A 26,905-nucleotide genomic window follows, 5' to 3' on the forward strand; every position below is an offset into this window, starting at 1 on the left:
GGTGAGCACCAGCCCCTGCGGCCGCTGCAGCTGCTTCCCCGGGAGCTGCAGCCCCACGGGGACAATGCAGGGATGGCGTGGGGACAGCGCAGGGACAGTAGGGACAGATCAGGGGCAGCATGGGGACAGCACAGGGACAGTGTGGGGACAGCACGGGGACAGCACAGGGACACCGTGGGGACAGCACAGGGACAGTGTGGGGACAGCATGGGGATGGTGTGGGGACAGCATGGGGATGGTGTGGGGACAGTGTGGGGACAGCATGGGGATGGTGTGGGGACAGCGTGGGGCCAGCGTGGGGCCAGCGTGGGGCTGGCGGGCGCAGCTGCAGCCCTGGCCGGGCGGCAGAGCTGTGGGGGCTGCTGCGTCCCCTCCGCCACCCCCAGAGCCGAGGACCCTTCTGTGGGACCAGGAACCCCCGCGCTCCCCCAGCGCAGCGGGGCCTTGGGGACGAGATGGGCCCTGCGGGACGTGGCTCCTGCCTCCCTGGGTCCGGCTGCAGCCCCGCTCTACTGCCACTGTCACTGCCACTGCTGCTGTCACTGCCACTGTCACTGTCACTGTCACTGCCACTGTCACTGCCACTGCCACTGTCACTGCCACTGCTGCTGTCACTGCCACTGCCACTGCCACTGCTGCTGCCACTGCCACTGTCACTGCCACTGCCACTGTCACTGCCACTGCCACTGCTGCTGTCACTGTCACTGCCACTGTCACTGCCACTGCTGCTGTCACTGCCACTGCCACTGCCACTGCTGCTGCCACTGCCACTGTCACTGTCACTGCCACTGTCACTGTCACTGCCACTGCTGCTGTCACTGTCACTGCCACTGTCACTGTCACTGCCACTGTCACTGTCACTGCCACTACTACTGCCACTGCCACTGCCACTGCCACTACTACTGCCACTGCCACTGCCACTGTCACTGTCACTGTCACTGCCACTGCTGCTGTCACTGTCACTGCCACTGTCACTGTCTGTGCCACTGCCACTGCTGCTGTCACTGCCACTGCCACTGTCACTGTCACTGCTGCTGTCACTGTCACTGCCACTGTCACTGTCTGTGCCACTGCCACTGTCGCTGTCACTGTCACTGTCACTGCTGCTGTCACTGTCATGTCGCTGTCACTGTCACTGCCACTGTCTGTGCCACTGCCACTGTCACTGTCACTGTCGCTGCCACTGCCGATGTCGCTGTCACTGCCACTGTCACTGCAGCTGTCACTGCCACTGTCATGTCACTGTCACTGCCGCTGTCACTGCCGCTGTCACTGTCACTGTCACTGCCGCTGCCACTGTCACTGCCACTGTCATATCACTGCCGCTGTCGCTGTCACTGCCGCTGTCACTGCCGCTGTCACTGTCACTGTCTCTGCCACTGTCACTGCACCCTGGTCTGTCCTGGCGTCTCCCCCGGCATCGCCAGCGGCACAACCACAACGAATGTGGCTCTGAACGGGTTTCTTTGGGCAAAGGTGGCCCGAGACGGGCAGGGGAGCAGGGACACGAGGGGCAGTGTCCTTCCTGAACTGGGAGCCCAGCACCGGCCCCAGTGCTGCAGATGGGGCCTCCCAGGCAGAGCAGAGCAGGAGGAACAACCTCCCTGAGCTGCTGCCCACGCTCTTCCCCACACAGCCCAGGTCCCACTGGCCTCTTGGCCACAGGGCACGTTGCTGGCTCATGGTCACCCTGTCGTCCCCCCGGACTCCCAGGTCTTTCTCCACAGAGCTGCTTTCAGAAGGTCCCCCAGCCTGTGCTGGTGCCGGGGGTCGTTCCTCCCCAGGTAAAGGACCCCGCACTTGCCTGGTTAAACTTCATCAGGTTCTTCCCTGCCCGGGCTCCATCCTGCCCAGGTCTCACTGGGGGGCAGCACAGCCCTGGTGTGTCAGCCCTTCCCCCGGTTTGGTACCATCAGCAAACGGGCTGAGGGTGCACTCAGTCCCTACATTTAGGTCACTGATGAACAGGCTGAGCAGGACAGGACCCGGTGCTGAGCGCTGGGGAACGCCGCTGGCTACAGGCCTAAACCAGGCTCTGCGCCGTTGGGCACGGCTCCTGGGCTCTGCCGTCCGGTCAGTCCATGATCCGTCCCACCGCACGCTCACCCGCACGCGCTGCCTGAGCTCACCCGCGGGACTCCATCTCCCACGGGGCTCCATCATCTCCCACGGTCCCTCTCGGGCTCCCCCTTCCGCGGGTCCCTCTCGGGCTCCATCTCCCGCGGGTCCCTCTCGGGCTCCCCCTCCCGCGGGTCCCTCTCGGGCTCCATCTCCCGCGGGTCCCTCTCGGGCTCCATCTCCCGCGAGTCCCTCTCGGGCTCCCCCTCCCGCGGGTCCCTCTCGGCTCCATCTCCCGCGGGTCCCTCTCGGCTCCATCTCCCGTGGGTCCCTCTCGAGCGCCCCCTCCCGTCCGCCTCCTGCGCTGTCTCAATGTTCCCGTGCTGTTCCCGCCCCCGCCCCGCCCGTCGGAGGCTCCAGCGGCCATGGCTGCGCGGGGTCAGGGCTGCGGCCCGGCCCCGCCGCTCCGGCTGCCGCTGTCCCTGCCGCTGTCCCTGTCCCTGCCGCTGTTCCTGTCCCTGCTGCTGCCGCTGTCCCTGTCGCTGTCCCCGCCGCTGTCCCCGCCCGGGCCGGAGCCGCTGCTGGAGGCCGCTCCGCGCTGGGGCTGGCGGAACGTGTCGTGCCCGGCGTGCCGGCTGCTGTTCGGGGCGCTGGACCTGGCGCTGCAGGTGGGGACCGGGGGCACCGGGGCGGGGGGAGCCAGGGGACACCGGGAGCCAGGGGACACCGGCACCGGGGCGGGCGGGCGGGGACCGCGGGGCCGGGAGCGGAGCGGGGTCAGGAGGGGACAGGGACAGGCGGGGGATGGGACAGGGACACGGGACAGGGACGCGGGACAGGGACACGGGACAGGGACACGGGACAGGGACGCGCTGCCGTGGGACAGGGACGGGGCCGGAGCAGGAGCAGGAGCTGGGCCGGGACCTTGTGACAGCGCGGGGGCGGGACAGGCTGGGGCACGTCTGGCTTGTGACAGCACGGGACCAGGACGGGACACGCTGGGACACGCTGGGACGTGCCAGCGGCTGCACTGTGAGGGACAGAGACAGGGACAGGGACGGGGACGGGGACAGGACAGATCACAGAATCACAGAACCCCAGAGTGTCAGAGATGGGAAGGGCCCTGGAAAGCTCATCCAGTGCAATCCCCCATGGAGCAGGAACACCCAGCTGAGGTTCCACAGGAAGGGGTCCAGGCGGGTTTGAATGTCTGCAGAGAAGGAGACTCCACAACCCCCCTGGGCAGCCTGGGCCAGGCTCTGACACCCTCACCCCCAACAAGTTTCTTCTCATAATCAAGTGGAACCTCCTGTGTTCCAGTTTGCACCCATTGCCCCTTGTCCTGTCACTGGTTGTCACCCAGAAGAGCCTGGCTCCATCCTCCTGACACTGCCCCTTTCCATATTGATCCCCAGGAATGAGTCCCCCCTCAGTCTCCTCTTCTCCAGCTCCAGAGCCCCAGCTCCCTCAGCCTTTCCTCACACGGGAGATGCTCCACTCCCTCCAGCATCTTGGTGGCTGCGCTGGACTCTCTCCAGCAGTTCCCTGTCCTTCTGGAGCTGAGGGGCCACAACTGGACACAATATTCCAGGGGTGGTCTCCCCAGGGCAGAGCAGAGGGGCAGGAGAACCTCTCTGACCTACTGACCACCCCTTCTAACCCACCCCAGGTACCATTGGCTTCCTGGCCACAAGGGCCCAGTGCTGGCTCATGGTCAGGACAGGACAGCACAGGACAGTGACAGCACAGGACAGGGACAGGGACAGGGACAGGGACAGGGACAGGGACAGGACAGTTGCAGGCTGGGCTCAGCTTCCTCCCCCAGACAGGAATGGGACCAGGGGCTGGAACCGGCTCCCCGGGTGGGGACAGAAACTGAGGGAACGGCCGGAGGATGTGGGGGGGGTCGGTTGGACGTGAGGAGAAGGCTCTGGACACTGGAACGGGTCCCTCCCACTCAGGACGTTCTGTGGTTCTGTGGGCTGGCCCAGGGCAATGGGGAGCAGCGGCGCTGGGCAGGCGTGGGTCCCGCGGCCCCCGGTGGGCCGGGGTGCCGGGGTCCCGGGGGTCCCGTCTGAGCCCCGCCCCGCCGTGTCCCGCAGCTGGAGCCCAACGTGGCGCGCGTGGGGCGCGTGGCGTCGCGGCTGTGCCAGGCGCTGCGGCTGGCGCGCCCCGAGGTTTGCCGGGACGCCGTGCGGCTCTTCCAGCGCGACGTGGTGTCGGCGTGGGCGCGCTCGGTGCTGCGCCCGGCCGAGGCCTGCGGGCTGCTGCTGGGGCCGCGCTGCGGCCGCTGGGACATCCTCGGCGACTGGAACGTCACCCTGCCCGACACCCCCAAGCCGCCGGTGCGGCCCCCGGCGCCGCCGCCGCCCGGCGCGCCCGTCGCCCGCGTGCTGTTCCTCACCGACCTGCACTGGGACCGGCGCTACACGCCGGGCAGCGCCGCCGCCTGCCCCGACCCGCTGTGCTGCCGTGGGGCCGCGCGGCCCGGCCCCGGCGGCGCCGGCTTCTGGGGCGAGTACGGCAAGTGCGACCTGCCGCTGCACACCATCGAGTCGCTGCTGGCGCAGCTGCCCGGCGCCGCCTTCGCCGCCGCCTACTGGACGGGCGACATCCCGGCGCACGACGTGTGGCAGCAGAGCCGGCAGGACCAGCTGCTGGCGCTGCGCACCGTGACCGCGCTGCTGCGCCGGCACCTGGGGCCGCTGCCCGTCTACCCGGCCGTGGGCAACCACGAGGCCACCCCGGTCAACGCCTTCCCCCCGCCGTATGTGCACGGCAACCAGTCCGCAGCCTGGCTCTACGACGCCATGGCCGAGGCCTGGCGGGACTGGCTGCCCCCGCCGGCGCTGGAGACCCTCCGGTGGGCATGGGGCCTCGGGGGCTGGGGGGGCACAGGGGGCTCGGGGCTGGGCTTTGCGCTCGCAGGGCTTGGGGGGCTCAGAGCGGGGGGCACAGGGGGCTCGGGGCTGGGCTTTGGGCTCGCAGGGCCTGGGGGGCTCAGAGCGGGGGGCACAGGGGGCTCGGGGCTGGGGTTTGGGCTCGCAGGGCCTGGGGGGCTCAGAGCTGGGGGCACAGGGGGCTCGGGGCTGGGGTTTGGGCTCACAGGGCCTGGGGTCTCAGAGCGGGGGGCACAGGGGGCTCGGGGCTGGGGTTTGGGCTCGCAGGGCCTGGGGGGCTCAGAGCCGGGGGCACAGGGGGCTCGGGGCTGGGGTTTGGGCTCGCAGGGCCTGGGGGGCTCAGAGCGGGGGGCACAGGGGGCTCGGGGCTGGGGTTTGGGCTCGCAGGGCCTGGGGTCTCAGAGCGGGGGGCACAGGGGGCTCGGGGCTGCGGTTTGGGCTCGCAGGGCCTGGGGGGCTCAGAGCGGGGGGCACAGGGGGCTCGGGGCTGGGCTTTGCGCTCGCAGGGCCTGGGGGGCTCAGAGCGGGGGGCACAGGGGGCTCGGGGCTGGGCTTTGGGCTCGCAGGGCCTGGGGGGCTCAGAGCGGGGGGCACAGGGGGCTCGGGGCTGGGGTTTGGGCTCGCAGGGCCTGGGGGGCTCAGAGCCGGGGGGCACAGGGGGCTCGGGGCTGGGGTTTGGGCTCGCAGGGCCTGAGGGGGCTCAGAGCCGGGGGGGGCACAGAGCAGTTTGTGTATAGGGGCCCAGGGACGGGCCCTGGGCTGGGGCTGAGGGGAGCTGGGGGGCTGGGGCTCAGGTGCCCCAGGTCTGCAGGAGTGAGGCGGGGGCTCCGCACTGCGAGGCGCAGGGGGCGCAGGGGGTGCAGGGCTGGGGGGTGCAGGGTGCTCGGGGGGCAGGGATGGGTTGGGGTGGGGATGCTGTGGGGGGGTGAGGTGTGGGGGTGCTGGGGGGGGCAGGGAGAGAGGTGCGGTGGGTGGGGGGCTCAGGGTGTGGGGGGTGCTGTGGGGGGCAGGGAGGGGTCGGGGGTGGGGTTTGGGGCGGGCGGGGGTCGCGGGGGGCAGGGAGGGCTGGGGGTGGGGTGCAGTGGGGGCGGGGTTCGGGGCGGGCGGGGGTCGCAGGGAGGGCTGGGGTGGGGTGCAGTGGGGGTGCGGTTCGGGGCGGGCGGGGGTCGCAGGGAGGGCTGGGGGTGGGGTGCAGTGGGGGTGCGGTTCGGGGCGGGCGGGGGTCGCAGGGAGGGCTGGGGGTGGGGTGCAGTGGGGGCGGGGTTCGGGGCGGGCGGGGGTCGCGGGGAGGGCTGGGGTGGGGTGCAGGGGGGGCGGGGTTCGGGGCGGGCGGGGGTCGCAGGGAGGGCTGGGGTGGGGTGCAGGGGGGGCGGGGTTCGGGGCGGGCGGGGGTCGCAGGGAGGGCTGGGGGTGGGGTGCAGTGGGGGTGCGGTTCGGGGCGGGCGGGGGTCGCAGGGAGGGCTGGGGGTGGGGTGCAGTGGGGGCGGGGTTCAGGGCGGGCGGGGGTCGCGGGGAGGGCTGGGGTGGGGTGCAGGGGGGGCGGGGTTCGGGGCGGGCGGGGGTCGCAGGGAGGGCTGGGGTGGGGTGCAGGGGGGGCGGGGTTCAGGGCGGGCGGGGGTCGCGGGGAGGGCTGGGGTGGGGTGCAGGGGGGGCGGGGTTCGGGGCGGGCGGGGGTCGCAGGGAGGGCTGGGGTGGGGTGCAGGGGGGGTGGGGTGCAGGGGGGGCCGGGGTTCGGGGCGGGCGGGGGTCGCGGGGAGGGCTGGGGTGGGGTGCAGGGGGGGTGCGGTTCGGGGCGGGCGGGGGTCGCGGGGAGGGCTGGGGTGGGGTGCAGGGGGGGCGGGGTTCAGGGCGGGCGGGGGTCGCGGGGAGGGCTGGGGTGGGGTGCAGGGGGTCCGGGCAGCGCTCACCGCCCGTCCCCGCAGGGCCGGCGGGTTCTACGCGGCGCAGGTGTGGCCGGGGCTGCGCGTCGTGTCCCTCAACATGAACTTCTGCTCCCAGGCCAACTTCTGGCTGCTCATCAACGCCACGGACCCCGCGGGGCAGCTGCAGTGGCTCGTGGGGGTCCTGGCGGCCGCCGAGCGCGCGGGGGAGAAGGTGAGCGGGGGGCTGGCTCGGGGTCCCGGCTCGGGGGTCCCGGGGGTCCCGCCACCCGCAGCCCCCAACCTCCGCTCCCCAGGTGCACATCATCGGGCACATCCCCCCCGCGCACTGCCTGCGCAGCTGGAGCTGGAACTACTACAGGATCGTGAGCAGGTCAGCGCCGGCCGCCGGCAGGCACCGGCCCCTGGGCCACGCACCAGCCCCACACCACGCACCGGCCCCTGGGCCACGCACCAGCCCCACACCACGCACCGGCCCCTGGGCCACGCACCAGCCCCACACCACGCACCGGCCCCTGGGCCACGCACCAGCCCCACACCACGCACCAGCCCCACACCAGGCATCAGCCCCACACCACACACCGGCCCCACACCACGCACCAGCCCCTGGGCCACGCACCAGCCCCACACCACGCACCAGCCCCACACCAGGCATCAGCCCCACACCACACACCGGCCCCACACCACGCACCAGCCCCACACCACGCACCAGCCCCTGGGCCACGCACCAGCCCCACACCACGCACCGGCCCCTGTGCCACGCACTGCCCCCGCGCCACGCACCGGCCACGCACCACGCACCGGCCCCACACCACACACCGGCCCCACACCAGGCATCAGCCCCACACCACGCACCAGCCCCACACCATGCATCAGCCCCACACCATGCATCAGCCCCACACCACGCACCAGCCCCACACCACGCACCAGCCCCACACCATGCATCAGCCCCACACCACACACCAGCCCCTGCGCCACGCACCAGCCCCCACGCCCACCGGCCCTGTGCCTCACACCGGCCCCCGCGCCCCCTGGCCTGCTCACCGGCCCCGCCGCTCTGCCCGGGCCACAGCAGCAGCAGAGGGGACGGGGGGACAGTTCCGTGCCAGAGGGGCTGGACCCAAAACTGCTGTGCCGGGCTGCGCCAGAGAGGGGGCGCGGGAGGATGGAGCTGGCGCTGGTGGGCATGGCCGGGATGTGTGGAGGCAGCGGAGCCCAGCGTGACGGGGATGGCGGGGATGGGACCGGCTGCACCGCGGGGACGGGGCAGCACCGGGATGGGGGCAGCACCGGGATGGGGGCAGCACCGGGATGGGGGCAGCACCGGGATGGGGGCAGCAACGGGATCGGGGCAGCACCGGGATGGGGGCAGCACCGGGATGGGGGCAGCACCGGGATGGGGCAGCACCGGGATGGGGCAGCACCGGGATGGGGGCAGCAACGGGATCGGGGCAGCACCGGGATGGGGCAGCACCGGGATGGGGGCAGCAACGGGATGGGGCAGCAACGGGATGGGGCAGCACCGGGATGGGGGCAGCAACGGGATGGGGGCAGCAACGGGATGGGGCAGCACCGGGATGGGGGCATCACCGGGACGGGGGCAGCACCGGGATGGGGCAGCACCGGGATGGGGGCATCACCAGGACGGGGGCAGCACCGGGATGGGGCATCACCGGGACGGGGGCAGCACCGGGATGGGGCATCACCGGGATGGGGCAGCACCGGGATGGGGGCAGCACTGGGATGGGGGCATCACCGGGATGGGGGCAGCACCGGGACGGGGGCAGCACCGGGATGGGGGCAGCAACGGGATGGGGCAGCACCGGGATGGGGGCAGCACCGGGATCGGGGCAGCACCGGGATGGGGGCAGCACCGGGATGGGGGCAGCATCGGGATGGGGCAGCACCGGGATCGGGGCAGCATTGGGATGGGGGCAGCACCGGGATGGGGCAGCACCGGGATGGGGGCAGCATCGGGATCGGGGCAGCATCGGGATGGGGCAGCACCGGGATGGGGGCAGCATCGGGATCGGGGCAGCACCGGGATGGGGCAGCACCGGGATGGGGGCAGCATCGGGATCGGGGCAGCACCGGGATGGGGCAGCACCGGGATGGGGGCAGCATCGGGATCGGGGCAGCATCGGGATGGGGGCAGCACCGCGGGGACGGGACGGGGGTCCCGGTGCCGATGTCCCTGTCACGCAGGTTTGAGGGCACCATCGCGGCTCAGTTCTTCGGGCACACGCACGTGGACGAGTTCGAGCTGTTCTACGACGAGGAGACGCTGGCCCGCCCGGTCTCCGTCGCCTTCGTGGCCCCGAGCGTCACCACCTACATCAACCTCAACCCCGGTGCGCCCCCTCCCACCGCCCCCGGCCGCGGTGCCGCCCCCTCCCCGCCCCCTCCCGCCGCGGTGCCGCCTCCTGACCCCCCCCGCAGGGTACCGCGTGTACGAGGTGGACGGGCCGTACCCCGGCAGCTCCGCGGCCGTGCTGGACCACGAGACCTTCATCCTGAACCTGACCGAGGCCAACGCGCCCGGCGCCGCCCCGCGCTGGCGGAGCCTCTACCGCGCCCGCGCCGCCTACGGGCTGCCCGCCGCCTCCCCCGCCGACTGGGACCGGCTGCTGCGCCGCTTCCAGGACGACGAGCGCCTGTTCCAGCGCTTCTGGTTCCACCTGCACAAGGGGCACCCGCCCCGCGAGCCCTGCGGGGCCGCCTGCAAGGCCGCGCTGCTCTGCGCGCTGCGCACCGGGCGCTCCGCCGACCCCGCGCTCTGCCGCCCGCTGCGCCCCGCGCTGCCCTTCGCGCGCGTCCTGCGGCTCTGGCGCCAGCGCCGGCTCTGCTGAGCCGGATGGGTGCTGGGTCCGCTGAGCCGGATGGGCGCTGGGTCCGCTGAGCCGGATGGGTGCTGGGTCCGCTGAGCCGGATGGGCGCTGGGTCCGCTGAGCCGGATGGGTGCCGGGTCTGCTGAGCCGGATGGGCGCTGGGTCCGCTGAGCCGGATGGGTGCTGGGTCCGCTGAGCCGGATGGGTGCTGGGTCTGCTGAGCCGGATGGGTGCTGGGTCCGCTGAGCCGGATGGGTGCCGGGTCCGCTGAGCCGGATGGGTGCCGGGTCTGCTGAGCCGGATGGGTGCCGGGTCTGCTGAGCCGGATGGGCGCTGGGTCTGCTGAGCCGGATCGGTGCTGGGTCCACTGAGCCAGATCAGCACCAGCTCTGCTGAGCTGGACGAGCGCCAGTTCTGCTGAGCTGGGACCAGCGCCGGCTCTGCTGAGCAGGATCGGTCCTGGTTCTGCTGAGCTGGGACCAGCACCGGCTCTGCTGAGCGGGATCGGTGCTGGCTCTGTTGAGCTCGGACCAGCACTGGATCCGCTGAGCCAGATCAGCGCTGGTTCTGCTGAGCCAGTTCAGCACCAACTCTGCTGAGCTGGGACCAGCGCCGGCTCTGCTGAGCTAGATCAGTGCTGGTTCTGCGGAGCTAGATCAGCACCAGCTCTGCTTGACCAGGATCATCGCTGACTCAGCTGAGCTGGGATCAGCGCCGGCTCTGCTGAGCCGGGCCCAGCGCCAGGGCTCGGGGGTCCCTGTGCGTCCCTGTGCTCCCACCGGCACAATAAACGTGTGATGGACCCCGTGGCTCCTGCGCCGCGTCCGGCCCTCAGAGCTGGTTCGGTTGGAGGAGACCTCGGGATCACCGAGTCCACCCATAACCCACCCTGTCCCTGCCCCCTGCCCTGAGAACCTCCTGTCCGTCTGTCCGTCCCTCCAGGGCTGGTGACTCCAGCACTGCCCTGGGCAGCCTGTTCCAATGCCCCACAGCCCTTTGGGGAAGAAATTGTTCCCAGGTCCAACCCCAACCTCCCCGGCACAACCCGCGCCCCCCTCCCCCCCAGCGCGGCGCCGGGCTGGTGGAACCGGGTTTATTAACGTTTAGTACGACACGATCCTCGTTACAGCGGGAGCGGCGGCCCCGGGAGCCCCGGGTTACACCACATGCATCGGGGACCCCGCGCCCCCGGGCCTGCGCTGCCGGGGGCGTCACCCGCGGGGGGACAGGACCCCCGGCCCGGGGCACCGCCGTGGGGCAGAGCCGCGCTGGGGCCGCGCAGCCCGGCATGGGCACCTGCCCCATGGCCCCTCGCACAGGGGGACACCCGCACACGGGGACACCCGCACACGGACGCCCACGCACAGGGACGCCCGCACACGGGGACACCCACATCACGGGGACACCCACGCCACAGGGACACCCACGCCACGGGCTCCCCCCCGGTGCCCCGCGTGTCCCCTCCGTCCCGTCCCCCCATCGCATCCCAGGGCAGCAGGGGGGAGGGGTCTCGGTCGCTGCTCCCGCGGGGCTCACGGCGTCTGGGCCCCCAGGCGCTTGGGCTTCAGGGTGCCCAGCAGGGTCTGCACGCCCCGGCGCACCGAGGAGCCCACCCGCCGCGCCACCGAGTCCGCGGGGGGCGCGGGGAGGCAGGAGCTGGAGGCCTGGGGCCGCGCGTCCAGGCACTTCTGGTAGCGCAGCTGCGGAGGGGACAGCGTGGGGGACACGTGTGGGGCTGGGGACACGGTGTGGAGCTGGGCAGGGTCCATGGGGGCTCACTCACCATGCAGGTCTATGGGGCAGGGCGCTCTGTGGGGCAGGGGGCTCTGTGGGGCAGGAGGGGCTCTGTGGGACAGGGGCTCATGGGGCCACTCACCATGCAGGTCTATGGGGTAGGGTCTATGGGGCAGGGCCCATGGAGCTCACCATGCAGGTCTATGGGGTGGGGTCTATGGGGTGGGGTCTCTATGGGGCAGAGTCCGTGGGGCTCACCATGCAGGTCTATGGGGCAGGGTCTATGGGGCAGGGTCTACGGGGCGGGGTCCGTGGGGCTCACCATGCAGGTCTATGGGGTGGGGTCTATGGGGCAGGGTCTATGGGGCGGGGTCCGTGGGGCTCACCATGCAGGTCTATGGGGTGGGGTCTATGGGGCAGGGTCTATGGGGCGGGGTCCATGGGGCTCACCATGCAGGTCTATGGGGTGGGGTCTATGGGGCAGGGTCCGTGGGGCGGGGTCCGTGGGGCTCACCATGCAGGTCTATGGGGTGGGGTCTCTATGGGGCGGGGTCCGTGGGGCTCACCATGCAGGTCTACGGGGTGGGGTCTCTATGGGGCAGGGTCCGTGGGGCTCACCATGCAGGTCTATGGGGTGGGGTCTCTATGGGGCAGGGTCCGTGGGGCTCACCATGCAGGTCTACGGGGTGGGGTCTCTATGGGGCAGGGTCCGTGGGGCTCACCATGCAGGTCTATGGGGTGGGGTCTCTATGGGGCAGGGTCCGTGGGGCTCACCATGCAGGTCTATGGGGTGGGGTCTCTATGGGGCGGGGTCCGTGGGGCTCACCATGCAGGTCTATGGGGTGGGGTCTCTATGGGGCGGGGTCCGTGGGGCTCACCATGCAGGTCTATGGGGTGGGGTCTCTATGGGGCGGGGTCCGTGGGGCTCACCATGCAGGTCTACGGGGTGGGGTCCCTATGGGGCGGGGTCCGTGGGGCTCACCATGCAGGTCTATGGGGTGGGGTCTCTATGGGGCGGGGTCCGTGGGGCTCACCATGCAGGTCTATGGGGTGGGGTCTCTATGGGGCGGGGTCCGTGGGGCTCACCATGCAGGTCTATGGGGTGGGGTCCCTATGGGGCGGGGTCCGTGGGGCTCACCATGCAGGCCGCCTGCAGCGCCTCGCTGAGCCCCGCGGCGTTGGGCTCGCACCAGACCATGTGGCAGCGGAAGGCGCCGGGCGCGCCGGCCATGATGAAGGCGAAGGAGCGCACGTCGCGGCCCACGCCCATGAACGACAGGAAGCGCACGCGGCACTCGCACAGCACGGCCTCGCTCTGCGGCGCGGGACGGCCACCGTCAGCACCGCAGGACGGGGGACACGGTCACCGCCACGGGACGGGACGGGGGACACGGGGACGGCCACCGTCACCACCACGGGACGGGGGACACGGTCACCGCCACGGGACGGGATGGGGGACACAGGGACGGCCACCGTCACCACCACGGGACGGGGGACACGGTCACCGCCATGGGACGGGACGGGGGACATGGGGACAGTCACCGTCACCACCGTGGGACGGGGGACACGGTCACCGCCACGGGACGGGGGACACGGTCACCGCCATGGGACGGGACGGGGGACACGGGGACGACCACTGTCAGCACCGCGGGACGGGGGACACGGTCACCGCCATGGGACAGGATGGGGGACATGGGGACGGCCACTGTCACCACCACGGGACGGGGGACACGGTCACCGCCATGGGACGGGGGTCACAGTCACCGCCATGGGACAGGACAGGGGTCACAGGGACCGTCACCGTCACCACCACGGGATAGGACAGGGGACATGGGGACAGTCACAGTCACCACCATGGGATGGGGGGACACGGGGACGGTCACGGTCACCGCCATGGGATGGGACGGGGGGACACGTGGACAGCCACCGTCACCACCGCAGGACAGTGGACACAGGGACGGTCACGGTCACCACCACGGGACGGGGGTCACGGCCATGGGATGGGGGACATGGGGATGGTCATGGTTACCACCGTGGGATGGGGGACATGGGGATGGTCACGGTCACTGCCATGGGACGGGGGGACACAGGGGCATGGGGACGTGGTCACGGTCACAGGACAGGACAGGGGGACACGGGGACGCAGTCACAGCCACGGGACAGGGGGACACAGGGACGGTCACGGTCACTGCCATGGGACGGGGACGGGGATGGGGCGGGGGGCGCGCGGGGCACCCACCTGCTGGTGCGTGATGGTGAGCGTGGCGGGCGCCACGTTGACCACGATGGGCGTCCAGTGGTCCCGGCTGCCGCCCGCCAGCGCCGCCTCCAGCGCCGCGTTGATGACGTCCATGCCTGGGGCCGGGGGTCGGGGGGATGGGGGTCAGGGACGCCGGGGGTCAGGGACACCCGACCCCAGCTGGGACCCTCGGCTGGGCCCCCCGGCCCCGCACTCACCCACGGGCTTGGCCACGGGCACGCAGCCCAGGTAACACACCGGGAACTTCTGCACCACCTCGCTCTTGGGCGCCGGGAACTCCACTGCGGCAACGGCGGGGTCAGGGCTGCGCCGGCACCGCGGCCACCGGCGCACAGCACCGTGCTCCCAGCACCGTGCTCCCCGCGCCCAGCACCGTGCTCCCCACGCCCAGCACCGTGCTCCCCTCGCCCAGCACCGTGCTCCCCACACCCAGCACCGTGCTCCCCTCACCCAGCACCGTGCTCCCCTCGCCCAGCACCGTGCTCCCCTCGCTCAGCACCGTGCTCCCCACACCCAGCACCGTGCTCCCCGCGCCCGGCACCGTGCTCCCCTCGCCCAGCACCGTGCTCCCCGCGCCCAGCACCGTGCTCCCCGCGCCCGGCACCGTGCTCCCCACACCCAGCACCGTGCTCCCCTCACCCAGCACCGTGCTCCCCTCACCCGGCACCGTGCTCCCCACGCCCAGCACCGTGCTCCCCTCGCCCGGCACCGTGCTCCCCGCGCCCGGCACCGTGCTCCCCTCGCCCAGCACCGTGCTCCCCACGCCCAGCACCGTGCTCCCCGCGCCCGGCACCGTGCTCCCCTCGCCCGGCACCGTGCTCCCCGCGCCCGGCACCGTGCTCCCCGCGCCCAGCACCGTGCTCCCCTCGCTCAGCACCGTGCTCCCCGCGCCCAGCACCGCGGCCACCGGCACCCGGCACCGTGCTCCCCTCACCCGGCACCGTGCTCCCCGTGCCCAGCACCGTGCTCCCCACACCCAGCACCGTGCTCCCCGCACCCGGCACCGTGCTCCCCACACCCAGCACCGTGCTCCCCGCGCCCAGCACCGCGGCCACCGGCACCCGGCACCATGCTCCCCGCACCCGGCACCGTGCTCCCCGCACCCAGCATCATGTTCCCCGCACTCAGCACCACAGCCACCGGTGCCCAGCACCATGTTCCCCGCACCCAGCACCGTGTTCCCCATGCCTGGCACCGTGTTCCCCACACCCAGCACCGTGCTCCCCGCGCCCGGCACCGTGCTCCCCGCACCCAGCACCGTGTTCCCCATGCCTGGCACTGTGTTCCCCGCGCCCGGCACCGCACCCCACACGACGGCAGCACCGCATCCACCGCTCCCCACGCCACCTCTGCACCCAGCACCGCGCCAGCACCGCAACCCCCAGCACCCCACCCCATGCCCTGGAATGGGGTCCCCCCAGCCCCCCAAAGCCTGTACCCATGCCCTGGAACAGGACCCCCCAGCCCCCCACACCATTTCCTGGAACAGGACCCCCCCACAGAACCCCCATCCCCTACCCTGGAACGGGACCCCACCCCCCATCCCCTACCCTGGAACGGGACCCCACCCCCCATCCCCTACCCTGGAACGGGACCCCACCCCCATCCCCTACCCTGGAACGGGACCCCCCGCGCCATCCCCTACCCTGGAACGGGACCCCACCCCCATCCCCTACCCTGGAACGGGACCCCACCCCCCATCCCCTACCCTGGAACGGGACCCCCCGCGCCATCCCCTACCCTGGAACGGGACCCCACCCCCATCCCCTACCCTGGAACGGGACCCCACCCCCCATCCCCTACCCTGGAACGGGATCTCCACCAGCCGCGCCGGGTCCGTGCTCAGCCCGTTGGGCCCCCCCCGGGCGCTCCTCCGCTCCACCATGATCTGGGGGAGCACGGGGGCACCAGCCCCCCCGGCCATCACACCACGGCCCCGGAACCCTGCCCCACGGGGACGGGGGGACCCGGGAACAGAGCTCGGAGCTGGGGGGACACAGGGGCTCAGTGGGCAGCTGGGGGCACTGGGGGGCACTGGGGGTCTGAGGTCCCAGTCTCACCTGGGCCCACACCTCGTGCAGGCTGCTGGCACTGGGGGGCACTGGGGGGTCTCGGGGGCTCACCTGCGCGCACACCTCGTGCAGGCTGCTGGCACTGGGGGGCACTGGGGGTCTCGGGGGCTCACCTGCGCGCACACCTCGTGCAGGCTGCTGGCACTGGGGGGCACTGGGGGTCTCGGGGGCTCACCTGCGCGCACACCTCGTGCAGGCTGCTGGCACTGGGGGGCACTGGGGGTCTCGGGGGCTCACCTGCGCGCACACCTCGTGCAGGCTGCTGGCACTGGGGGGCACTGGGGGTCTCGGGGGGCTCACCTGCGCGCACACCTCGTGCAGGCTGCTGGCCCTGGGGGGCACTGGGGGTCTCGGGGGCTCACCTGCGCGCACACCTCGTGCAGGCTGCTGGCACTGGGGGGCACTGGGGGTCTCGGGGGCTCACCTGCGCGCACACCTCGTGCAGGCTGCTGGCCCTGGGGGGCACTGGGGGTCTCGGGGGCTCACCTGCGCGCACACCTCGTGCAGGCTGCTGGCACTGGGGGTCTCGGGGGGCTCACCTGCGCGCACACCTCGTGCAGGCTGCTGGCACTGGGGGGCACTGGGGGTCTCGGGGGCTCACCTGCGCGCACACCTCGTGCAGGCTGCTGGCACTGGGGGTCTCGGGGGGCTCACCTGCGCGCACACCTCGTGCAGGCTGCTGGCGATGTTCCTGGCCGGGCTCTCGCAGCGGAACACGTGGCACTTGAGCATCTGCGTCAGCGGGTCCCGCGCCACGAACGCGAAGTCCCTGCGGGGGGGCAGCGCTCAGGACCCCCCACCCCAGCCCCCGAGCTCCCACCGCCCCGCGGCCCCAGCGCCACCCAGCACTGGGAGCGCCGGCAGCACCGGGAGCGCTGGCAGCACCGGGAGCGCCGGCAGCGCTGGTGCAGGTTCCCCTACCTCTCCCTGCGTCCGGCAGCGCGGCAGAGAGACCAGAGACCCAGTTAGAGGGGACAGTGCGACCCACGGACCCCAGACCCACAGACCCCACAGACCACAGCCCCACAGACCCCAAAAACTCCAGACCCTAGCCCCACAGACCCCACAGACCCCAGCTCCACAGACCACAGACCCACGGATCCCACAGATCACAGCCCCGCAGACCCCACAGACCATAGCCCCACAGACCCTACAGACCCTACAGACCCCATAGACCCCACAGCCCCACAGACCACACAGAGCACACAGACTTCACAGCCCCACGGACCCCACAGACCATGTGCACCTCGACCCCCACGCCCCTGCCCCCACGTGCCCGGTACCGCACCCTCGCCCCCCGGGTGCACCCACGGCCCCACCCACGCGCCCACCTGCCGCTGTCGCGCCCCACGCCCCAGACGCGGATGGCGGCCACGGGCTGCGCGTGCAGCAGCGCCTGCTCCTGCGGCTCCAGCAGCTTCAGCGTCCGGTTCTCCAGCAGCAGCAGCATCGCGCGGCCCTGGGGGCGTCAGGGGGCACTGCGGGGGGGGCGGCGCAGGGGAGCAGCGCGGGGAGCGGCGCGGGGGGGCAGCGGGGGCAGTGTAGGGGGGGCAGTGCGAGGGAGCAGCGCGGGGGGCGGTGTTGGGGGGTAGACAGCAGGGGCACTGCGGGGGGGCACTGCGGGGGCACTGCGGGGGCACTGCGGGGTGCAGTGCGGGGGGCAGTGCGCGGGGTTAGTGTGGGGGTGCAGTGCGGAGGGCAGTGCGCGGGGGTAGTGTGGGGGTGCAGTGCGGGGGGCAGTGCGCGGGGGTAGTGTGGGGGGGCAGTGCGGGGGGGCAGTGCGCGGGGGTAGTGGGGGGGGCAGTGCGGGGGGGCAGTGTAGGGGGCAGTGTGGGGGGGGCAGCGTAGGGGGGCAGTGCGCGGGGGTAGTGTGGGGGGGCAGTGCGGGGGGCAGTGTGGGGGGCAGTGCGGGGGGGGCAGTGTAGGGGCAGTGTGGGGGGGGCAGCGTAGGGGGGCAGTGCGCGGGGGTAGTGCGGGGGGCAGTGCGGGGGGCAGTGTGGGGGGCAGTGCGGCGGGGGGCAGCGCGAGGGGGCAGCGCGGGGGGGCAGTGCGGGGGGCAGTGCGGGGGGCAGTGCGGGGGGGGGCAGCGCGGGGGGGGGCAGCGCGAGGGGGCAGCGCGGGGGGCAGCGCGGGGGGCAGTGTGTGGGGGGCAGCGCGGGGGGCAGCGCGGGGGGGCAGCGGCGCTCACCTCCCCGCAGGGCCCGCGCTGGTGCAGCGAGAGCTGCCGGATGCAGTTGTTCACGGCCGCGCTGCTGCGCCCCGGGGCCAGCTCGTCCTCGCTCATCTCCACCCAGCCCAGCGAGCGCACGGCGAAGCGCTGCGGGACGTGTGGGGCACGCGTGGGGCACGGGGGACGGGTGGGGCACGCGTGGGGCACGCACAGCCCCCCCGCAGGGACCCCCCGCAGCTGCCTGCCCCACACGTCCCTGAGCCTGGGGACAGGGCTGACCCCCCCATGGCGGTGCCGGAAGCACCACAGGGGTCCCAGGCTGCACCCATGGGGGTCCCAGGCTCACCCATGGGGGTCCCAGGCTGCACCCATAGGGGTTCCAGGCTGCACTCATGGGGGTCCCAGGCTGCACCCATAGGGGTCCCACGCTGCACCCAGGGGTTTCCAGGCTGCACCCCATGGGGGTCCCAGGCTGCACCAGGGGGGTCCCAGGCTCACCCATGGGGGTCCCAGGCTGCACCCATAGGGGTCCCAGGACGTACCCATGGAGGTCCCAGGCCGCACCCATAGGGGTCCCAGGCTGTACCCATGGGGGTCCCAGGCTGTACCCATGGAGGTCCCAGGCTGCACCACGGGGGTCCCAGGCTGTACCCATGGGGGTCCCAGACTGCCCCGGCGGGGTCCCAGGTCCCCCGGCAGCGGGACAGAGCCCGGCCTGTGGGGCAGTGGCACGCAAGGGGCCCCACGGGGGTCTGGCTGGGCCAGGCCTACCTTAGAGCCCGGCTTGTCCTCCTCGGCCAGCGCGGTCCTGAGAAGGGACGGGGACGTCACGGCTGCCCCCCCACACCCCACCCCCGGGGGTCCCAGCCCGGACCCCACGCACCCCCACCCCCACCCCCGGGGGTCCCAGCCCGGACCCCACGCACCCCCACCCCCCCGGGGGTGGACCCCACGCACCCCCCGCCTGGCGAGGCCGGGCCCGGGGACGGCGGCTCCGCGTCCTGCGCCCCGGGGTCGTCGTCCTCGTCCTCCGCGGGGTCCTGGGGAGGGACGAGCTGGGGGAGCTGCCCCGCCCCCTCACCCTGCAGAGCCCCCCGACCACCCCGACCCCCATTCCCCCCCCGTGCCCCACTGCTCACCTTCCAGACCCCCCATTCCCCCCCCTGTGCCCCCATTGCTCACCCTCCAGAGCCCCCCATTCCCCCCGTGCCCCACTGCTCACCTTCCAGAGCCCCCCATTCCCCCCGTGCCCCACTGCTCACCTTCCAGAGCCCCCCATTCCCCCCGTGCCCCACTGCTCACCCTCCAGAGCCCCCCATTCCCCCCGTGCCCCACTGCTCACCCTCCAGAGCCCCCCATTCCCCCCGTGCCCCACTGCTCACCTTCCAGAGCCCCCATTCCCCCCGTGCCCCACTGCTCACCTTCCAGAGCCCCCCATTCCCCCCGTGCCCCACTGCTCACCTTCCAGAGCCCCCCATTCCCCCCGTGCCCCACTGCTCACCCTCCAGAGCCCCCCATTCCCCCCGTGCCCCACTGCTCACCTTCCAGAGCCCCCCATTCCCCCCGTGCCCCACTGCTCACCTTCCAGAGCCCCCCATTCCCCCCGTGCCCCACTGCTCACCCTCCAGAGCCCCCCATTCCCCCCGTGCCCCACTGCTCACCTTCCAGAGCCCCCCATTCCCCCCGTGCCCCACTGCTCACCTTCCAGAGCCCCCCATTCCCCCGTGCCCCACTGCTCACCTTCCAGAGCCCCCCATTCCCCCCGTGCCCCACTGCTCACCCTCCAGAGCCCCCCATTCCCCCCGTGCCCCACTGCTCACCTTCCAGAGCCCCCCATTCCCCCCGTGCCCCACTGCTCACCTTCCAGAGCCCCCCATTCCCCCCGTGCCCCACTGCTCACCTTCCAGAACTCCCCCTCTCCGAAGTGCTCGGCTGGGGCGAAGCCGGGCCAGGCCAGCTGGGGAGAGCGGTTCCGGTTCGGGGTGCACAGCGGGGCAGCCCCGCACCCCGGGGACCCCACAGACCCACACCATGGGGATCCCCACAGCCCCGCACCCCGGGGTCCCCACAGACCCACAGCCTGGGGATCCCCACAGCCCCACGCCCCGGGGTCCCCACAGACCCACAGCCTGGGGATCCCCACAGCCCCGCACCCCGGGGTCCCCACAGACCCACAGCCTGGGGATCCCCACAGCCCCGCACCCCGGGGTCCCCACAGACCCACAGCCTGGGGATCCCCACAGCCCCGCACCCCGGGGTCCCCACAGACCCACAGCCTGGGGATCCCCACAGCCCCGCACCCCGGGGTCCCCACAGACCCACAGTCTGGGGATCCCTACAGCCCCGCACCCCGGGGACCCCACCGCCCCACACCACGGGGGTCCCCACCACACTGCACGCCAGGGTCTCCACCGCCCCGCACCCCGGGGATCCCCACAGCCCCGCACCCTGGGGTCCCCACCGCCCTGCACCCCGGGGACCCCACAGCCCCACTCCCCACCGCCCCGCACCCCGGGGACCCCACAGCCCCACTCCCCACCGCCCCGCACCCGGGGACCCCACAGCCCCACTCCCCACCGCCCCGCACCCGGGGACCCCACAGCCCCACTCCCCACCGCCCCGCACCCCGGGGTCCCCACCGCCCCGCACCCCGGGGACCCCACAGCCCCATCCCCACCGCCCCGCACCGCGGGTCCCCCCGCGCCCCCCGTGTCCCCGCCCCCCGCGGTGTCCCCGCGCGCACCGGCGGGTCGCGGCAGCGCGCGCTCTCCGGGGAGGCGGGCGCGGACCCGCGGGGCAGCCCCGGCGGCGGCTGCCACTGCGTGGTGCCGGTGGGCACGTGCCAGTAGTAGGGGCCCGAGGCGTCCTGCACCCGCAGCCATCCCGCCGGCAGGTCCGCGTCCGTCTCGAACGGGTCGCGCGTCCAGAACGGCTCTGCGCAACGGGGGCGCTCAGGCGGGGCCGGCGGCCGGGGCTGGGCCCGGCGCAGCACGGCACGGCACGGCACGGCACAGCACGGCATGGCACGGTACAGCATGGCATGGCACGGCATGGCACGGCACGGCATGGCATGGCACAGCACGGCATGGCACGGTACAGCATGGCACGGCACGGCATGGCACGGTACAGCATGGCATGGCACGGCATGGCACGGCACGGCATGGCATGGCACAGCACGGCATGGCACGGTACAGCATGGCATGGCACGGCATGGCACGGCACGGCATGGCATGGCACAGCACGGCATGGCACGGTACAGCATGGCATGGCACGGCATGGCATGGCACAGCACAGCACGGCATGGCACGGCACGGTACAGCATGGCATGGCACGGCATGGCATGGCACGGCACAGCATGGCATGGCATGGTACAGCACGGCATGGCACAACATGGCATGGTATGACACAGCATGGCATAGTACAGCATGGCACGGCACAGTACGGCATGGTATGGTACAGCATGGCATGGCACGGCATGGCATGGTATGACACAGCATGGCACGGTACAGCACGGCATGGCATGGCATGGCACGGCATGGCACAGTATGACACAGCATGGCACGGTACAGCATGGCACGGTACAGCACGGCATGGCACAGCATGGCATGGTACAGCATGGCATGGTATGACACAGCATGGCATGGCACAGTATGACACAGCATGGCACGGTACAGCATGGCACGGTACAGCACGGCATGGCACGGTATGACACAGCATGGCATGGTGCAGCATGGCACGGTACAGCACGGCATGGCACGGCACAGCACAGCATGGCATGGTACAGCATGGCACGGCACAGCACAGCATGGCATGGCACAGCATGGCATGGTGCAGCATGCAACGGCACAGCCCAGCCCCACGGAGCCCCACAGGACCCACGGAGCCCCACGGGACCCGGTACCTGCCCCAGCGAGGTGGGGCCCCCGTCACCATGGGCACAGGGAGCCGCGGCCGGTGGGGCCGAGCCCCTGCCCGAGGAAGGGGGGACACATCAGTGGGGACAGGGACCCAGCTGGGCCCCACAGCCAGGCAGGGCACTGGTCCCCACGGGCGGTCCCCACGGGTGGTCCCACAGCCGGTCCCCATGGCCGGTCCCCACGGGTGGTCCCACAGCCGGTCCCCATGGCCGGTTACACGGCCGGTCCCCACGGGTGGTGACACGGGCGGTCCCACAGCCGGTCCCCACGGGTGGTCCCACAGCCGGTCCCCATGGCCGGTCCCACGGGCGGTCCCCACGGGTGGTCACACGGGCAGTCCCACAGCCGGTCCCCATGGCCGGTCCCACAGCCGGTCTCCATGGCCGGTCCCACGGGCGGTCCCCACGGGTGGTCACACGGGCAGTCCCACAGCCGGTCCCCATGGCCGGTCCCACGGGCGGTCCCCACGGGTGGTCACACGGGCGGTCCCCAGCCCAGCCCGCAGCTCCGGCAGTGGGGGCGCTGGGGCAGCCGGGGACCGAGGGGCCGGTACCGACGCTGCTCCCGGTCCGCGCTGGGTGGGACGTGGGGCGGCGTGGCCGCGGGTCGCGCCCCCATTTGTGTCCCCATCCTCAGCCCCATCCCTGTCCCCATCCCGATCCCCGTCCCCATCCCGGTCCCTGTCCCCATCCCGGTCCCCGTCCCCATCCCGGTCCCGCTCACCTGCGGCCAGCCCGGGCGTTTCCCCGGCAACGGCTGACGGCAGCACCGGGGGCGGGGCCGGGGCGGGGCTGGGACGGGGACAGGAGTGGGGACAGCAATGGGGACAGGGATGTCTGGGATAGGGACAGCAGTGGGGACAGGGATGGCAGGGCTGGGATGGGGACACTGGGATGGGGACAGCGATGGCAGGGCTGGGATGGGGACGGGGACACAGGGATGGGGACAGGGATGGGGACACAGGGACGGGACAGGGACGAGGACACAGGGATGGGGACACAGGGAGGGGGACACGGACAGGGAGCCTCAGGGCTGGGAGGGCAGCGGTGCTGGGATGCAGGGGGGGCACAGGGACAGGGGGCAGAGGATGTGGGGGGCACAGGGAGAGGGGCTGCAGGGACGTGGGGCAGGGAGGGACACAGGGATGCGAGGGTGGGGATGGGGGCAGGGATGTGGGGCAGCATGGGGGGCAGGGATGCGGGGCAGGATGGGGGGTGGCAGGGACAGGGGATGCGCGGAGCAGAGAAAGGGGGGCAGGATGGGGGGGGGGGGACACAGGGACGGGGGCGGGGCCGGCGGGAGCACGGGGGAGGGACACGGGGAGCGGGGGGATGGGAGGGGATGGCACCAGCTGCGGGGCCGGCGGGGACACTGGGACTGGGAGGTGGCACCGCCAGGCACAGCGAGCGGAGCTGGGGACACGGGACGAGCTGTGCCTGGGGGTGACGGGGCACGGGGCTGCACCCCGAGGAACGGGGACAGTGGGGACAGAGCCGTGGGGCACGGGGGCTGCACCCCGAGGAACGGGGACAGTGGGGACAGAGCCGTGGGGCACCGGGCTGCACCCCGAGGAACGGGGACAGTGGGGACAGTGGGGACAGAGCCGTGGGGCACGGGGCTGCACCCCGAGGAACGGGGACAGTGGGGACAGTGGGGACAGAGCCGTGGGGCACGGGGGCTGCACCCTGAGGAGTGGGGACAGTGGGGACAGTGGGGACAGAGCCGTGGGGCACGGGGCTGCACCCCGAGGAGCGGGGACAGCAGGGACAGTGGGGACAGAGCCGTGGGGCACAGGGGCTGCACCCCAAAGGGGAACGGGGTGACAGCGCAGTGGGGACAGTGACATGGGGCACAATGGGGACAGCAGGGACAGCACCGCAGGGACAGTGAAGACAGTGCCATGGGGACAGCACCGCGCGGCACAGCAGGGACAGCGCTGTAGGGACAGGGCTATGGGGCACAGCATGGACAGTGCCATGGGGACAGCACCATGGGGACAGCGTGGACAGTGCCATGGGGACAGCACCACGGGGCACAGCAGGGACAGCGCCGTAGGGACAGCACCGTGGGGCACAGCAGGGACAGTGCTGTAGGGACAGTGCTATGGGGCACAGCATGAACAGCACCATGGGGACAGCGTTATGGGGCACAGCAGGGACAGCGCTATGGGGACAGCGCCATGGGGACAGCACTATGGGGACAGCATGGACAGTGCCATGGGGACAGCACCATGGGGACAGCATGGACAGTGCCATGGGGACAGCACCATGGGGACAGCGTGGACAGTGCCATGGGGACAGCACCATGGGGCACAGCAGGGACAGCGCTGTAGGGACAGCACCGTGGGGCACAGCAGGGACAGTGCTGTAGGGACAGTGCTATGGGGCACAGCATGAACAGCACCATGGGGACAGCGTTATGGGGCACAGCAGGGACAGCGCTGTGGGGACAGCACCATGGGGCACAGCATGAACAGTACCATGGGGACAGCGCTACGGGGCACAGCAGGGACAGCGCTATGGGGACAGTGCTGTGGGGACAGCACTATGGGGCACAGCACTATGGGGCACAGCAGGGACAGCGCCGTGGGGTAGCGGGGACAGCAGCACCAACAGCATGGGGACACAGGCAGTGAGGGGGCGGGGGGCACAGCGGGTGCTGTGGGGCACAGTGGGGGGGGGCTGGGGAGCAGCTGTGGGCACACAGCCAGGGGAAGAGGATGTGGGGACACCATGGGGACACCATGGGGACACCATGGGGTTGTCAGGGGGGTCACGGGGCAGGGGCAGCCATGGGGCAGGGAGGGGACACTACTGGGGCTGCCATGGGGTAGCCACAGCCCGCCATGGGGCCACCCAGACAGTCAGGGGTCACCGTGGGTCACTGTGGGGCAGCCATGGTGCAGCTGTGGGTCACCGTGGGTCACTGTGGGGGTCACCGTGAGTCACCATGGTGCAGCTGTGGGTCACCGTGGGGCACCATGGTGCACCGTGGGGCAGTCAGGGCACCGTGGGTCACCATGGGGCACCGTGGGTCACCGTGGGTCACCATGGGTCACCGTGGGTCACCGTGGCTCCGCGGGGCGCACCTGCGTCGTCGGGGGAGCTGGCGGGGCTGCCCTGGCTGAGCGTGGCCCAGCTGGAGTCCTCGTCGCTGGCCGTGCCGCTGCGCGCCCCGAAGAGGCGGCTGGCGCTGCGGGGGGGCTCGCGCGGCCCCCGCTCCCCGCTGGGCTCCGACTCCCCGGTGGCGGGGTCGCTCTGCACCGGCGTCGAGTCCCCGTCGCCCTCCTCCTCGTCCTCCTCGTCCTCCTCGTCCTCGTCGCGCAGCGGGATGAGCGGCGGGCGGGCGCCGGCGCTGCGGGGGCTGCGGGCGCCGCGGGCGTTGCGGGCGTTGCGGGCCGCCAGCTGCAGCTCGGCGGGGCGCGGGGGCGCCAGCTCGTTGCGGTTCTGGTCGCGCTCGGCGCGGCGCTGCTGGTTCTGCCCGTCCTTGAGCCACTTGGCGGTGCGGGGCTCGTCGGGCGCGCCCCCGTCCCGCAGCGCCGTCCCGCCCGGGGCCGCGCCCGGCGCCGCGCTCAGCGCGGGCCCGCACCGGTTGTCGTTGGCCAGGTCGCTGCGCTTGCTCTCGGACCCCGACATGGCGGCGGGGGGCGCGGCGGCACCGCGGCTCCTACAGCGGCGGCGGCGGCAGCTCCGCGTCCATCGGGCCTGCGGGGGCGGCGGGACGGACCGGGAGCCGCGCCCGAGGGGCCCGAGCAGCCCTGGACGCCGCACCCGAGGGACCCCGAGGAGCCCCGGCCCCCGCACCGCCCCGGGAACCCGGCCCCTGCCCCCCGAGCCCGGCCCGGCACCCCAGTCCCGCAGCGCGGAGCGGCCCGGCCGGCTCCCCGGTTCCCCCCATCCCACCGCCCGGCCCGGCACCCGCACCGGGACCCCCCGGACCCCTGCCCGGCACCCGCACCGGGACCCCCCGGACCCCCCGGCCCCGGCCCAGAATCCGCACCGGGACGCCCCGGGCCCCCCACCCCCGGCCGGAGCGGCCCCGCTCGGCCCAGCCGGTACCTTCGGCGGCTCCGCTGGGGGGCACGGGGGGGCTCTGCTTCCGCTTCCGGGGGCGGGGCGGAGACAGCGCCCCCCCGGTACCGACTGGCACCGGCACCGGAACCGGAGCCGGCACGTACGGACACCGGAACCGGCCCGACACCGGCACCAGCACCGGCCCGGCGGGCTGCGGGACCCGCATCACGGCCGCCGCGGCGACCCTGCGGCCCCGCTCCCCGGTCCGGTCCCGCTGTCCGGTCCGATCCCGCTCCCCGGTCCAATCCCGCTCCCCCCGGTCCGGTCCCGCTCCCCCCGGTCCGGTCCCCCTCCCCGGGACGTGTCCACCGGGAACAGTGACCAGGCAGCCCGGGCCCCGCGGGGATCGAGTGACCGGAGTGACCCGGGGACACCGAGAGCCCGCCCGGACCCGGCACCGCGACCAGTGCGGACCGGAACGGACCAGAACGGACCAGCACAGACCAGTGCGGATCAATAGAGACCAGTACGGACCAGTACAGACCAGTACGGACCAGTGCAGCCAAGTCCAGCCCAGTTTAGCCCAGTTTAGCCCAGCTCAGCCCAGTGCAGCCCAGTCCAGCCCAGTTCAGCCCAGTCCAGCCCAGTCCAGTCCAGCCCGGTGCAGCCCATTTCAGCCCAGTTCAGCCCGGTGCAGCCCAGTTCAGCCCGGTGCAGCCCAGTGCAGCCCAGTTCAGCCCGGTGCAGCCCAGTCCAGCCCAGTTCAGCCCGGTGCAGCCCAGTGCAGCCCAGTTCAGCCCGGTGCAGCCCAGTTCAGCCCGGTGCAGCCCGGTTCAGCCCAGTGCAGCCCAGTTCAGCCCGGTGCAGCCCAGTCCAGCCCAGTTCAGCCCGGTGCAGCCCAGTGCAGCCCGGTGCAGCCTGACGCAGCCCCCATCCCCCAGCACCCCGTCCCCTGGCGTCACAAACGGTGTCCCCTCCACAGGACCCCGGGCACCTGCACCCGCCAGCCCTGCGCCGCTGTCCCGGTGCCCCTGGGTGGTGACACGGGGACAGGCAGGGGACAGGACAGGCAG

At 72.7% G+C, this 26,905-nt stretch overlaps 2 protein-coding genes across 3 annotated transcripts; one reads left to right on the forward strand and one right to left on the reverse strand.

The window, feature by feature from the left end:
• Positions 1-2,434: 2,434 nt before the first annotated feature.
• SMPD1 (sphingomyelin phosphodiesterase 1) lies at positions 2,435-10,475 on the forward strand. Its single transcript, XM_065834429.2, has 6 exons — positions 2,435-2,726; positions 4,161-4,921; positions 6,881-7,052; positions 7,135-7,211; positions 9,044-9,189; positions 9,278-10,475. Exons 1-6 carry the CDS (start codon positions 2,484-2,486, stop codon positions 9,685-9,687), a joined length of 1,809 nt encoding a protein of 602 aa, XP_065690501.1. The 5' UTR covers positions 2,435-2,483; the 3' UTR covers positions 9,688-10,475.
• A 270-nt stretch (positions 10,476-10,745) lies between these two features.
• Positions 10,746-25,968, reverse strand: APBB1 (amyloid beta precursor protein binding family B member 1). Of its 2 annotated transcripts, XM_065834393.2 has the most exons (14): positions 25,878-25,968; positions 24,908-25,523; positions 20,646-20,836; positions 19,803-19,859; positions 18,860-18,942; positions 18,674-18,710; positions 17,921-18,049; positions 17,064-17,191; positions 16,387-16,501; positions 15,464-15,548; positions 13,858-13,941; positions 13,640-13,755; positions 12,539-12,715; positions 10,746-11,366 (listed from the first exon to the last, which is right to left on the reverse strand). In XM_065834393.2, exons 2-14 carry the CDS (start codon positions 25,452-25,454, stop codon positions 11,199-11,201), a joined length of 1,917 nt encoding a protein of 638 aa, XP_065690465.1. In that variant the 5' UTR covers positions 25,455-25,523; positions 25,878-25,968; the 3' UTR covers positions 10,746-11,198. The 2 variants fall into 2 exon arrangements, with proteins under 2 accessions (XP_065690465.1, XP_071662525.1); XM_071806424.1 differs by lacking the exons at positions 24,908-25,523; positions 25,878-25,968 and adding an exon at positions 22,543-24,686.
• Between the last annotated feature and the right edge of the window lie 937 nt (positions 25,969-26,905).

The sequence above is a fragment of the Patagioenas fasciata genome, chromosome 1, assembly GCF_037038585.1.
Source record: "Patagioenas fasciata isolate bPatFas1 chromosome 1, bPatFas1.hap1, whole genome shotgun sequence".
NCBI classification, from domain to species: Eukaryota; Metazoa; Chordata; class Aves; order Columbiformes; family Columbidae; genus Patagioenas; species Patagioenas fasciata.

Excerpts from the sequence above, each read along its gene's own strand:
- SMPD1 (XM_065834429.2), top strand. The coding sequence starts at position 2,484 with ATGGCTGCGCGGGGTCAGGGCTGCGGCCCGGCCCCGCCGCTCCGGCTG. Across the intron at positions 4,922-6,880 it reads CCGGCGCTGGAGACCCTCCG|GGCCGGCGGGTTCTACGCGG; the intron begins GTGGGCATGGGG and ends CCGTCCCCGCAG. Across the intron at positions 9,190-9,277 it reads CTACATCAACCTCAACCCCG|GGTACCGCGTGTACGAGGTG; the intron begins GTGCGCCCCCTC and ends CCCCCCCCGCAG.
- APBB1 (XM_071806424.1), bottom strand. The coding sequence starts at position 23,797 with ATGGCACTGTCCATGCTGTGCCCCATAGCCCTGTCCCTACAGCGCTGT. Across the intron at positions 18,050-18,673 it reads AGGACAAGCCGGGCTCTAAG|CGCTTCGCCGTGCGCTCGCT; the intron begins GTAGGCCTGGCC and ends CACGTCCCGCAG. Across the intron at positions 16,502-17,063 it reads GTGGGGCGCGACAGCGGCAG|GGACTTCGCGTTCGTGGCGC; the intron begins GTGGGCGCGTGG and ends GCCCCCCCGCAG.